The following is a 15,519-nucleotide window of genomic DNA, read 5'->3' as shown; positions in this document are numbered from 1 at the left end:
GAATGCTTAATAAGTGCATCGAGTGCATAAGGTGAATGCTTAATAAGTGCATAGAGTGCATAAGGTGAATGCTTAATAAGTGCATCGAGTGCATAAGGTGAATGCTTAATATGTGCATAGAGTGCATAAGGTGAATGCTTAGTAACTGCATAGAATGCATAAGGCGAATGCTTAGTAAGTGCATAGAGTGCATAAGGTGAATGCTTAAAAAGTGCATAGAGTGCGTAATGTGAATGCTTAATAAGTGCATTGAGTGCATAAGGTAAATGCTTAATATGTGCATAGAGTGCATAAGGTGAATGCTTAATATGTGCATAGAGTGCATAAGGTGAATGCTTAGTAACTGCATAGAATGCATAAGGCGAATGCTTAGTAACTGCATAGAGTGCATAAGATGAATGCTTAATATGTGCATAGAGTGCATAAGGTGAATGCTTAGTAACTGCATAGAATGCATAAGGAGAATGCTTAGTAAGTGCATAGAGTGCATAAGGTGAATGCTTAATAAGTGCATTGGGTGCATAAGGTGAATGCTTAATAAGTGCATAGAGTGCATATTGTGAATGCTTAATAAGTGCATTGAGTGCATAATGTGAATGCTTGATAAGTGCATTGAGTGCATAATGTGAATGCTTAATAAGTGTAAGGAGTGCATAAGATGAAAGCTTAATGAGTGCATGAGGTGAATGTTTAATAAGTGCACAGAGTGCATAAGATGAATGCTTAGTACGAGCATGGACTGCATAAAGTGAATGCTTAATAAGTGCATAAGGTGAATGCTTAATAAGTGCGTAAGCATTCACCTGTTGAAGGAGCAAGAAGTAGCTCTGAAACATCGTACAAAGAATAGAAGAAGTTGCTATCCATAAGAAAGGTGTCATGTTTTCATGTTCTCCCAACTTCTAAATACATGTCGACGACTTCAATGAATGTGTTAACCATACTTTAGTTTCTTCATCCTGATGAGTTTGTTATGTAACACTCTTTGTCACCATGCACTTCAGTTAAATTCTGCATCATTATACTACATATTTGCTACAATCTTTATTGTCCCAATGTATATTTTTTCAACTATTTTTAAAAGTGCCCTTTAGATTTGAATAAATGTTATCCCTCCATCTTTATATAGCCGTAAATCTTATCTGTGGCGCCAATGTGCTCTTGTGGTGTAGTTGCTAATAGCTTTCCCACACACACTCCGCCCACGCCATCGCTTACGTCATGGTTGATCCCGTCACGTGTGCATATCGCACGAATATATTTTGGGGGGAATGGGATTAATTAAAAGTAAAACTAAATATTCCAATCAGTTGTTATCATATTTTACAAATAGTGCAGTGACGTTAGTAATTCAGATATCATCTTTTTCACCATAATTTAGTTTCTTCAGCGCGAAGTTTTCGTTTTCTTACTTTCATCATTACGTAGTGTTCGTTCAATGAATCTGGTCACCATAATTCTTCATCCCGAGCTGTTCGTTATGTAACATTCTTTATCACCATGGTATAGTTTTGTTAAATTCTATATCAATGTAATACACATTTGCTACAATATTTATTATCCAAACGGAGATTTGTTTTCAATCTGACAGTCATTAAAGACATAATGTTAAGATGATATATAGCTCAAAATGTTGTGACAGTGTTTTATTAACACCCGTTGGCATCATCCTTCAAGACATCGTGTACAATCCATTGAAGGAAGCATCAGCCCTGAGGCCCTGTGGCCCTGACATAAGCACTGCTACAGTGACTGACTGCCAGCAAGCCTATACATTTACATATCGCTTGTGGTAACAGTAGAACTATTGAAGTGAGTCATAATATTTTTTATTATCAATTTCTTGACATTTGCCTGAGGATTTCCAGAGATAATTCCACGAAGTTACCGTTGTATAGAGTTACAGATATCAGTGATTTGTAAACTGAGGAAGGAAAACACATGAACGTGAAACTATTGTCTCGAAAAGTTGTACCCCAGTTATGTTCTGGACACTCTTGCATTCTCCCTATTTAAATATGTTGAAAAAACTCTCCTTTGCTTAAAACATTTCAAACGAAATGTGGCTCCATGAGCTTTAAATACATTTTATCATCCAAAACTGGCTCCCACAGGAGATATCATTTGGATGAGATCAAGCGATATCTACACTGTAGATATCGCTGCAATGAAATTACATCACAATGGTTTGCAGACCATTGTGATGTCACTGGTTACCATGACGTCACAATCAAATGTCAACTATTAATGGCTCTGCTACTGAAGCTGTTTGCAGTACTTTTTACTCGTTGATAAAAGTGGCAAAAATCCTCGGCAAGCCTCGGAATTTTTCCACTTTTATCAACTCGTGTTGATATATTTGATATCAAAAGACACTCGGGTGAGATTCTCTATATAAATGTCACCAAGTATTTGTTTTATTTTATTATACTAGCTGGGAGAAATATAAGGTTCTTTATTTCAGAATTACAGGAGTTTTAATTGGAAGAATAGTTCCGATACGACTTTCTCTTTGACAGCAGTATGTATGTGGCTGGCATCAGCTACCCTAGTAGTCTACATCTATAGTAGCTACATATATAGCTACATGGCCCACAGCATCAGCATAATATATTTCCTGCAACATATATCAATACATCTTTATATCAGCGTTACGTTTACCTCTGAAGATATTTTAAAGTGGCTCTCACTTTAATTTTAGACAACAGCGTGTCGGGCGAGCGTCCATTAGTAGCACAACCCGGGACTGACCACTTATGTCCTGTCATTGTATAAGGCTACGTAAAGAAATGGATGATAGTGTATACCAGTATAGGGTTACCTAACACAGCATTTCATTGACAAGACTCACTCCATCTGATATTGAACACCCTCAAGACAATCTCTCAAACCATCTTCATCACAAATTATTATCGTCGTGTCATCACAGGGTGCACTTTGTCCGCATAATAACAGATAGCCGTAAGGAAATGAGTCCACGCACATGGACCATATTTTCAATGGGCACCTTCGTCGTTCTCCCACTAACAGGCTTGGCTTAATTATTTACGGCGATTATGAAATATCCTCTATTGAGTAGGTGGATGTTGCCATTAGCATCGCATGTAATGACAGCCTTGGGGAGACACTGAGTCGTGGTGGAATGTCTCGAACATTCTTCGTGTATTGCATGTTCCAGGTGTAATCTGTATTTCTCCGTTGTTTCCAAGGATACTGTGTCGAGGTTAAGCAAGTTAGCCAAATAGTCCTACATCTGTGACGTCCCGAGGTCCGTTAACCTATAGCAAATGGGTATATCAAATCCAATTATTTTTATTTGTACTATAACAGCAATACTTTAAACATTAAATTATCTATATTTTCAAAGGTTGACAACATCAGTAACGATTTCTAGGATCCCACTTTCATTTCAAGTTCAAGTCTTGCGTATGGCCTTCGGTAAAAGCAAAATATATTTGAAGTCGTTCAATTCAAAATGTGTTTTGAAATGTTGGATTTGAACGATTTATACTTGAACGTCTGGCTGCTTTGTTGATAATGTTTATGAAGACATCATATGTGATGCTGTAAAGCAAGAGGGAGTAACATATAGGCATTGTGTCCAAATCAAGAGCACGTCATGGTGTTACTCACTGGATTGTCTGGTCCAGACTCGATTATTTACAGACCGGCGTTGAACAACAAACAAAGACAAAGCCAAATCAAGAACAAATTCAGTCAATACAATTACTTTACTTGACCCCCGAGAGAATTTTGGGTTAGAATAGGTCCCCAGCAGTCTGTGCTGGTCGTGAGAGGAGACCAAATGGATCGGGAAGTTAGGCTCGGTGACTTGGTTATCGATGTTCACAATATCAATCACACGATTGTCTGATTCAGACTCGATTGTTGACAGGTGGCCCTCATATAGATGGGATATTGCTGTTTGTGGCATTGATCAACAAGCAAAGCTTTACTTTAAGAGCATGTATATGTATAGAGGTATGATAGGTATGATGTGCGTCGGACATATGTTCCTCGAATCCCGGTTCGCCCCGATTATGTTTTTAGGTTTGTCAGTACCATACCCGTGCTCGTGGGTTTCGCCGAAGTGGTAAACGTTTAAGACCTGCATCACTTGGGGCTTTCCTCCCACATTCAGCTGACACGCCTTGATATGACTGGAATAATGTTAAAAGCGGCGTTAACCCTAACTCACTCACTCACCTATGTTCCAGGTATCTTCAACAATTATTTATATAGTTTCTCTACGTGTATCTTACAAGGACCTACTTAAAGTATTTAAATACGAATAAAGATTTTTTTAAATCTGAACGATGGAGAGGGTTCACTTCTCCAACCGTTACCTCCAAGAATGAAAGACAAATTATAAAAGGAATGTGGTAGGGCAGGTCATGCTTACTATTTTGGCGAACATCTGATGTCACTGCTTTTCGGTGATCCATTCATAAAATAATTTATTTTCAATGCTATTTTGCTTTTTGCCCCCAATGGAATATGTTTTGACAGATAATCAGGAATGTTTTTTTCTGTGGCGTTGGCGTTCTATATTTATATTTATATTAGAATCGAACACTATTCGTAATAATCGGAGTCGAGTATCCGGGGACACCATACAATCTATGTATCGTGTCATTAGGTAGCCTGTTAAAAATGCATGATTGTCCTTTTGCAGATATCTGTTTATCTTGAAGATATCTGTTTTTTTGTGATTTGGATTTCCCAAATTTTACAGCTCATTTGCCAAGTCATTTTCCCGTTTTGCCTTAGGCAACATTTCATAAATACTTTATTCATTTATAAAGACAAACATTTGTCGTCAACAAGGTGTGTATTGTTAGGATGCGACCACATTTTCAACATATTTGTTCCCATCTCACTTGTGTTATCTTGAAGAGATCAAGTTTTCAAATGTGAACCATCCGGATATCTGGCAGTTGTGTTACAGTGTTACTCATTCGATGTCAATGTGATGTGAAGGAGATAGCCAGATTCCACAAATGTTATATGTGCATTAACCGAAGTATTTCAAAAAAAAACTATTTTGGTATTACCAATGCGAACTGCAAAATAGTTTATAATAACCTTCAAAAAAAGTAAAACAGACAAAACTTCACAACATCATCAGTCCATTTTATTTAAATAAGTAGTATTTTTCGGTAATCGCATTGTTTTATGACATAGTCGGAATTGTTCAATAGACTCTGCTTTCACCATGGATTTATGATTATGGAATGTTGTTTACGCTTTTATTTGTCAACATTTCATTCAAATATAAACTTCGATAATATCATATGGATGACTTGACGCCACGGTGAACAGTATGTCAAGGCTTTTCAGAAAAATCACAAAGAACTACCAGTCCTAGACGGTTGCCGCTTAACGTTACCAATGGGTATGGATTTAGACAGATCAAGGACCATTATCGAGGCGAATTTTGAATCCACATTCAGCGGATCCGCACTACTGACGGACGCACCATTGTATTTAACCATGTTCTAGCCGGCACACCCACTTCTGGTAGTACATTGCGGTCGTCAGAAAACATATAGGAGACGCCAATGTCACGATCCCTCACACCTGTGGATATTGAGAAACAACAGCGCATTTTAAACATTGTCGTGATATCCAGGACACCAGGTGTCCAAGTATGTCCCTCCCTGTCCCTACCCATGTGTACCATCCGCTGAGAATGAAGGGTACATCCACAGATTTATACAGACGCACAACGTTCTGCAGCTGCATATACCAAAAGAATAATTCTCTGCGAGTGACATCGTGGATGACATTTACCAATGTCTGGTACCTTATAAGATTAATATTAAAATTAGAGCATTTGGCTTGGCTTTGCGTTAAAGTATATTTTCCAATATTTGTTTTGTTTTTCAGGCTGGTCGACCAATCAACCGAACCTTGAGTACCTTCCGAGCAGGCATTCTAAGCCAGAATATATTCAACACGACTGTGAGTAGCAATGTTCCCCACTTGCAAATCTGACAAACGGACACATTATTATAAAATTGTGTAATCTTTACTATTATATTGTTAACAATTGTTGTAATTATAGTGGCATCACTTGAACATGTCATTAGATAGTAGAACTTTTACAGAGATAACGCTAATCACGGAGGCGAACGCCCCTCTTCACACAGTGTGCCCTTGTGTGGATTAAAACCCGGGTCTTCGACACGACGACCGAACGGTTTATCTACAACGCTACCCGTCCTTCCTATACACATAGGAAACCCTATTTCTTCCAACGTGTACGTGAGAGAATGCGCTACCTGGTAAACAGGTGACATCAGCAAACAAACAACCAAGTGGCCCAGCCAATGTTCTACCAACATACCAATAGGTGTGTTAGCCTTGGGCGGCCCTATGCCATTAAACCGGAAGTACGTGGATGTTATCACAACCTAGGTATGGTCAATATGTGATTGACAGGATGATAGAAGTGTCAGCGCAAAGCATGATGGGAATACGTTTCAATTAGCCCCCAGATGAAGCGAACATCTATGCTGTGGGTTTATTCTCATGTCACTGTCAGCCAGAGGCTTTTCCCTATCTCATTTATATGGGTAATTGGATTTAGGTTAAAGGCTTTTGATGCATGTTTTATTTTATAGTTGTCTGTGTTAATATCCACATCTAAAAACAGGTTAAACACCACATACTATATATGTTATTTTAAATCCTATCAAGTAGTAGTTTTCAGGCGAATCACATTATTTTTTTATTTGCTGACAGTGACATCCTCATATTGAATTACAGAAAGCGAATTAGATTATTGGATGATATGTTTCCGATTTGTTTCGTGGCAATAGTTAGTTTGACTGCCATGTCAATTATTTTCTGTGTGTCTTTCAATCATATGTTAATTGCGCCAACCTAGAGAAACATACAATGTTCTAGTACCAGCCTTTTAGCAGGTTTGGGCACGTCTAGCCAAGTCGTGTAAGGCGCCACAATTAGCTGTGGAGAGTTGCGTCACTTGAGCACGCCAGAAACCTATGATCGTGGGAGACCTGCATCACTTCGTACTTTCTTTCTACATGAAGCTAACACGCAATATCACTGGAATACGTAAAACCAAATTCACTCACTCACTCGGACATTTATTAAAAACAAACCAATGTCATAAGCAGATATTTCCTGACGACACAAGGAAGTTTAGGAATAGTTAAGAAGGATGGTGCCTTACTTTTTCTGGGTGCATATATACTGACGGTGGATAGAGTACATACAATGTCTCATGGTCAATCCATGTGCGTCTACATATTTCATAGTTAAATGCTATACAGATTGGTCCAATACGTTTTAACTGTGCCCACCGCTGGGTGCAACCACAACCTGTATTTATGCCCTGTACTAGTTAAGGCGGTAGTAGTAGTAGTAGTGGTAGTAGTTGTCTATTGTTTGGGAAACAATGAGTATGGGAAATGCTGGATCTCAGAAGACTATCATCAGGATGTAATATACTCGATCTCATGAGGTTATTATCAACCTGTGATATACTTGATCTCTTAGGTTATTATCAATCTGTGATACACTTGATATCATAAGGTTATTATCAGTCTGTGATATATTTGATCTTAGAAGGTTATTATCTGTATGTGATATACCTTTTCTCAGAAGGTTATTATCAATCTGTGATATACCTGATCTCAGAGGGCTATTATCAGGATGTGATATACTTGATCTCAGAAGGCTATTATCAGGATGTGATATATTTGATCTTAAAAGGCTATTATCAATCTGTGATATACTTGATCTCAGAAGGCTATTATCAAGATGTGATATATTTGATCTCAGAAGGCTATTATCAGGATGTGATATATTTGATCTCAGAAGGCTATTATCAGTTTGCGATATCTTTGTTCTGAGAAGGCTATTATCAATCTGTAATATATTTGATCTCAGAAGGCTATTATCCGGATGTGATATATTTGATCTTAAAAGGCTATTATCAGTCTGTAATATATTTGATCTTAGAAGGATCATATCAGTTTATGATATCTTTGTTCTCAGAAGGCTATTATCAGGAGGTGATATACTTGATGACAGAAAGCTAATATCAGTACGTTACATTCTTGAACTGAGAAGGCTATTAACAATCAGTGATATGTTTGATCTCAGAAGACTATTATCAGGCTGTCATATATCAACATCCATGTTTGTCATGTTGTCAATCTAAAGATGACATTCTGGAATTAATTGCTACCCACAGATTACCAAGAAGCTTTTAACTGTATCACTTTATTCTACAAACACACTCACAAGAGTTCAACTAAATTGGACACTATTTGCAGAAAGGCATCAATTACCAATTATGGGAGACACATTAGAATGGTTGTCTTCCTTTAAAACAAATAAAATCGTGATATATTCCTCACCATAGGACAATAACCAAGATGTCATAATTTTGATCCATTGTCCCCGGGGCCGCTACATCGATTTTAATTGCTGATCTGTTATCGTCTGCCATCAGAAACTCCCGCCAGTATGTCCGCCATCTTACCTTCTGCCTGCGGGCCGCGCGGGATCCCTTCACCTGTTCCGCACGTGCTAGGCGTGGCCGCGAGACATAGACCTACATATCAAGTGTACGTAAAGATTACATCTCAAACCTGTCATATTTATGTAAAATATCTTCTTTCATTAGCGTAAATCGAATCCTGCTTAAGGAATTATCGTGTTATATTATTCAAATGACGACATGGGATTTAGCCTGATATATATGCCTGTATGTGTTCCGGTACGCTGTGCTATGGATGCAATACATTCATTCATATATGTATCTTCGTCTGGATTGCCCGAGCTTCTGGCTTTCTTCATCGACAGTTCTCCATACTAATATGTGAGCGTTAACCCACACAAATGGACCGCCTCCGTGGTGTAATGGGTAGAGCGTGTTCGCTGTCGCTTTTCGTCCATAGTCGCGTTTATCAGTTATGCTGAGAACTGGTTGGGTCAAAATATTAAAACTCACGTTGCTAAACAACTGAACGCCAGATTAAGCTCAATTTCACTTCACAAATGGAATTATAAAGGAGACCGTCTAACTTACCTGCTATAGTCGCAGAATACCAAGCATATAGCTTATTAAGAAACGAACACGAAGATGCCAACCTTTCATAATAAATAATAATAGTTTAAATTGATGTTCTTCTTTAATTTTCGATTAAACCGATTTGTTTGTCTTGCCATTAATATATAATCTAGTGAATCTAAAGTCCTCTTATTTTTTTCCCATGCCGCGTTTCCTTTGGTTGTTTAGAAGTAGCACTTGTTTACCTGCAGACAAACACAGGTGGGAGGTAATCCATGAGACCTCCAACGACGACCGGGCTGTTAAATCAAATATACGATAACACTACTGTATTACTGATTTTCATCACTATCATAGCTTTAAGGAATGACGTTGCATGATATCTGCAGCTGTTAAATGTGAGTCTATTTTGAATTATCGAAATATATAAAAATGCGGAATGCTCTGTTAAGTAATGTAATGTGTCATATATATATATATATATATATATATATATATATATATATATATATATATATACTGGGGCCGGGCAAATGTTTTAATTATAAATAAACGTTCTTCTCATTCAATTCCGATTTTTACCTCACCTGACTGAATGTTAAGTCATGAGGTCGTCCGTCTGTCTTAAACTTTTACATTTTCGACATCTCATCTGACACTACAAGGTTGATTGAGCTGAATGGATGTATGAATATATTAATGATCCCAGCAATGACGTCTCTAAAATTGTTGCTCACAAAATTCCGATCCGATTTTAAACAGCGTCGGCATTTTTTCTTCAATTCAGGTGAGCTACAGAGCCTAATGGAGCCTTTATAAAAATTTGTTTACATGATCACAAGGAATAATAGATAAATACTGTCCTCAAATTTCCGGTGTCGCCTCTCATCCGCTGATGTCGTCATTTACGTTCAATGCAGTTATGTTTCGTTTTCCCCTTTGGCAAATCACACCGACTGTGCAGCCTCGTCTCGGAAATGTTCTTACAGGATGGTTCTAGAAAAACATAACTTGCGGAAGAATTTTTTAGCCTTCTTGACATCAAGATCAGAGATATATCACATGCTGTCATCAGTGGCACAACAAAACAAAATCCCATCATATATAAATCATTTTATCAAGGACATTCTCACATCTATGGTCTCTGTGCGGATCCGTCCCATATTGTATCAGGATCCGCTGATCGGCGGCTCGAGTCCCAGATTCGCCCCTATTATGACCTTTTGACCCTCATCTGCATATCCGTACTCATGGGTTTAACAGTTTATGGTCTACGAACTGCATCACTTTTGACTGTTACGAGATAAAACACAAATTGAAACACTGAGCTTAACCCGAAATATGTTCGCACATATTGTGAAATCAGAACGACACGATATCAATAAATATGCAATAACGTATATTGAAACACACAATTTTAGGTTTACAATCAAAGAAGACAATACAATGTGTTAAATAAGAGCAGCAAAAAGTAACATGCCCTAGAAATAATGTATAAGTGCACCTACGTATGATCAGAATTATGTCGCTGTCGCATGTTTGAAACAAGTCTCCGTTCTTGAATTCATAGAAATGTTAGAAGCTGACCGGAGTTCGGTGTTCGGAGTTCGGTGTACCAAACAGGTATCCCATCCCAAGACGCAGTTCAGATCGAAAAATACCTCGTACTGCCACTTGTCGATCGTATATAGGTACAGCCGGCCTTCTGGAATCTCTTCCATCCCGAAACTTCTCGAACGATGAAGCCCATGTAATCAACAACCAGGGCAGATAACTCCAAATTCCACTCGTTGCTGCCGACAGCAATCGACGTTATACTAGCACTCCAATTATTTGCTACCACTAACAATTACTGCAAATACATTTACAAATCTAATATTTGAGATGACATATTTGAGCTGCTATTCTAAGCGGCATTAAGCCCAGTTCACTGACTCTTCTATATTGTGTCCATTACCATAAGACTTGTGGTAGTGTACGATTGATATGAACCGGTGAACGGCCGACGTCTCTATTTCCAGGGTTTGTTCATCTCGCCGAAGACCCGGGTTCGACTCCCCACATGGGTACAATGTGTGAAGCTCATTTCTGGTGTCCTCCGCCGTGATATTGCTGGAACATTGCTAAAAGCGGCGTAAAACCATACTCACTCACTTACTCTATTTCCAGGAGGGTGTGTTGTTAAACGAGGTTCTGTTTCAAGGCGACATCAAACTGAGGGTGGAGGAAGCCAGGGAGATCCTCAACTCCATCTCGAAACGAAGACGCAAACGGAAGATCACAGCCAACCAGGACAAGTGGTGGACGCTCCCGATACCCTATCGATTTGATGAGGAATTAAGCTTTAGTGAGTAGGTGCTACATGCGTCATATCTGCGTGGATGTGTTTCCCACGATGCCACTGCCTGTTGTGAATACATTCATATTCACTGCGAATACAAACCATTGGTATTTTGGTATACAAGGTCGAGCTCTTGGAGCAAGTTGAGTTTCAAGTCTTAAATGCACAAGTCACGCAATGTGCTTATATGTTACGAAATTAAATTGCAAACCACACCGAGAAACTTCGACTAAGGGCCCTTAAAATGTATATCGGTTAATGTACTAGTATATCGTAGTTCGATATAAGCGGGTATAAGACCGTAGTCCGTGTCGGGATAAAACCAAGATATTCTAATATATAGTCACAACGATATATCATCAGGTTGGAATTATTTAGCTATGCAGAACAGTTGAATAACGGAACCACCACCATTATGTTCTAGAAGGATACCCACAAGCTTCTGTATGAGAAAACCCGCACTCTATTGCTTTCAGAAATTGGTCACTAATTTGAATGTCGTTGAAGGTTAGATGAGATAAGGGATGGGGTGTGTTAGATGGTATTTCAAAGTCTACCGTGGACATTTAATATCCGATATATAACGTCTGAGGGCCGTCGAGGGGAAACGACTAAGATGTGTCCTTAAAGATAGAAATGTGCAAGATAAAAAAAGTATGCATCGCACACGAAAACAATTTTCTGCCATGGTTGTGAGACGATCAAGCCCGGGAAAACATAGCAAGGAATGCGTGTCTTCGGTTTCAGTTTGAAGTTTTAGTGTGCGATGGGTATATGGTTAACAGTGTTGGTTGACGATGTAGTGACGGCTGTGGGTGTTGCAGACAAGACGGAGAAGGCTCAGATCCTGGAGGGCGTGCGACATTGGGAGGAACACACATGCATCCGGTTCCAGGAAGTTCCGATAGACACCCCTCTCCGGCCCGTGCTGTTGTTCAAGAAACACACAGGGTAGGTGACAGCTTAATATATGTTTACAATACATGAGATAAAGATCTTATTTTAATTAGGGTGACGAGTTTACTAACGTGGATGTGAGTGTGTGAATGTTGTATCACGACACGTTCAGCAATATTCTAGATGGGCGAACTGGTTTCTGAAAGCATGGACAACGACCTAATATATCCGGGAACGATGACACGCAATAAGCAAGTCACCGAGCCTGACTAATTGATCGCCATTTTTGTTACCAATTCTGACCTGGAATCGCTGAAGCTGGTAAAAATGGATGCATGCCATAGTCGGTTTGTCTGTTCCTGACTGGATGTTCCAGGCCTCCTGGTAGGTCTGAAATATTGCTGCCTGTGATGTAAAACAATATTCACTCACCCACTCACTCGCTCCACCATAAAATTTGGACACATTAGATACACGTGAATCTGATTTTGACACATCAGATGCGTACGAATCTAAAGCAGGCTGAATTACAGCATCTGTAATGACTAAAACCTTTTGAGGTATTCTACCTACATACAAAGATCTTTGTTAGGGGAAGGCGTACTGTAGTTAATTATACGTTCGAAATATGTATACGCCATCTTCCTCTCATTATTTGGACTCACTTATACTTTGATGCTTCATTGGTGTTTGTTACTAGATGCTGGTCCTATGTGGGCAAGGAAAATGCCTTTAAACTACAGGAAATATCCGTGGGAGAAGGCTGTTTCTCTGTAAGTCAAATATTCATTTTTAAATAAACAATATGATTCTTTGATGAAATTTAATGCATATAGCGTCTTGCCGGAAGGTCGGTGATACGATCCCCTGGCCGCGTCATACCAAACACACACACACACACACACACACACACACACACACACACACACACACACACACACAACACACAACACACAACACACACACTAACACACACACACTAACACTAACACTAACACACACTAACACACACTAACACTAACATACACTAACACACAAACACTAACACACACTAACACTAACACTAACACACACGCTGATACACACTAACACTATAGTAATGAAACGCGACGTTAAACCCTATTTCAAATCACCATAACGACAGATATGCCCCGGTGTACCGGGTGCCCCTCCTTCCATAATCTGGGTGATCTATATCTATTTCTATTATGATAAATATCCGGGACGATCAACTACCAAAACTTCGTTTTGAGCCCGATTCGAATGACATGACGCTAAACATAGCCATCCAATCAAAAGTGGATCTTGGGTTTTTATCGAAATGTAATGGCGATATACAGTGGATAATCGACGATGGAGACGCCCGATATAATGATGTCTTGTGCCAACAGTTGGGGGTCGTGGTGCACGAACTGGGACACGCCATTGGGTTTTGGCACGAGCACTCTCGCCCTGACCGTGACGACCACATCAGGGTCAAGTACGAGAACGTCCGCGTCGGCGAGGACTTCAACTTCTTAAAGGAATCGTGGCGTTACCTTGACAACCTGGATGTGCCGTATGACATAGGATCCGTCATGCACTATGGTTCCACGGTAAGAATCCATTCAAGCCGAGTAGAGGCAGCGGCTGGAGAATGTCGAGATGACGTTTCAAATAGAAATTCTATACAACTGAACGTTAACATGATGAAATTTGATTAAATTTAGTTCAATGTAATTGACTATTGGTTGGTTTGTTGTTTAACGGCGCACTCAGCAATATTCTCTCTATATGACGGCGGGTTGTAAATAATCGAGTCTGGACCAGACAATCCAGTGATTAATATCATGCGCATCGATCCACACAATTGGGATCGATGACATGCATCAACCAAGTCAGCGAGCCTGAAAACCCAATCCCGCAAGTCGCCTTTTACAACAAGCATAGTCGCCTTTTACGGCAAGCTTGGGTTGCTGAAAACCCACTCTACCCCGGATCTTCAAGGGACAATTGACTATTGAAAGATACTGAGTAATGTTAAACATAATTGTCTTTTAAAGTGGTATGTACGGGTATGTGGGACTTATTATTATTCGGACCGCCTCCGTGGTCTCGTGGTAGAGCGTCCGCCCGGTTAAGCGGAAGGTTCGATCCCTGGCCGCGTCATACCAAAAGACGTTAAAAGGCGGTACTATTTGTCACCATGCCTGGCGCTCGGCATCAAGGCGCTAACACAAGGACTTGTCCGCTCAGAGTCAGTATACTGTGTCTGAGTGACGTCTTCATGTTAAACTATCACGGTATCTCAGTGGCCTAGCACTATAAAATCGGCATTAGTCAGGACTAGAACAAGCAGCCACACAAACACACACACACGTACATGCACGTCGCTATATAAGTGCAATAATTTTGATTGCGACGTTAAACCCCATTTCACATCACCTGTTATTATTCGCCTGATGGGATTCCGGGGTAGACTATGTCTCCAACAGCCCATGCTGCTCGTAAGAGGCGACCAAATGGATCGGTGGTCAGACTCGAGGACTTGATTGAGCCCGACGGCGTAGATCGTTGTTCACAATATCAATCACTAGATTGTCTGGTCCAGATTCGATTATTTACAGGCCGATGTCATGTACTGAGTGTTGCGTTGAACACCAAACAAACAAATACTATTATCTATATTTCAAGACAAGAAGGTTTCCATATGTAACCAGATGATGGATAACTATAGTATCATCATGATACATGTATTTGGTAGGTTTCTGTTTAAAGTGTCATTTCCTGCTTTACCTAGATTATTCATTAACACTTTGAAAACAGTACTTTGCATCAGAAGATAAGGAGCGCATCGTTTTAATTCTATCTATTGTCCTGGCGACCAACAAATGTTGTATCTTTATCCTGGCGACCAACAAATGTTGTATATTTATCCTGGCGACCAACAAATGTTGTATCTATTGTCCTGGCGACCAACAAATGTTGTATCTTTATCCTGGCGACCAACAAATGTTGTATCTATTGTCCTGGCGACCAACAAATGTTGTATCTATTGTCCTGGCGACCAACAAATAGTGTATCTTTATCCTTGCGACCAACACGTTTTGTATCTGTTGTTTTGGCGACCAACAAATGTTGTATCTATTGTCCTGGCGACCAACAAATGTTGTATCTATTGTCCTGGCGACCAACAAATAGTGTATCTTTATCCTTGCGACCAACACGTTTTGTATCTGTTGTTTTGGCGACC

The 15,519-nt window shown here is 39.6% G+C and overlaps 1 protein-coding gene across 1 annotated transcript in view; it reads left to right on the top strand.

Moving 5' to 3' along the window:
* LOC124131685 (zinc metalloproteinase nas-36-like) overlaps positions 1-15,519 on the top strand; it is a 33,198-nt gene that overhangs the window by 7,447 nt on the left and 10,232 nt on the right. The window contains exons 2-6 of the mRNA XM_046495135.2: positions 5,890-5,964; positions 11,219-11,396; positions 12,215-12,341; positions 12,988-13,060; positions 13,679-13,882. Coding sequence (XP_046351091.2) covers positions 5,890-5,964; positions 11,219-11,396; positions 12,215-12,341; positions 12,988-13,060; positions 13,679-13,882 — 657 coding nt within the window. The remainder of the gene's footprint in view (positions 1-5,889; positions 5,965-11,218; positions 11,397-12,214; positions 12,342-12,987; positions 13,061-13,678; positions 13,883-15,519) is intronic.

The sequence above is a fragment of the Haliotis rufescens genome, unplaced genomic scaffold (genome assembly GCF_023055435.1).
Source record: "Haliotis rufescens isolate VD_foot unplaced genomic scaffold, xgHalRufe1.0.p SCAF_1, whole genome shotgun sequence".
In the NCBI taxonomy this organism is placed as follows: domain Eukaryota; kingdom Metazoa; phylum Mollusca; class Gastropoda; order Lepetellida; family Haliotidae; genus Haliotis; species Haliotis rufescens.
This window is presented reverse-complemented; position numbering and strand designations above follow the sequence as displayed.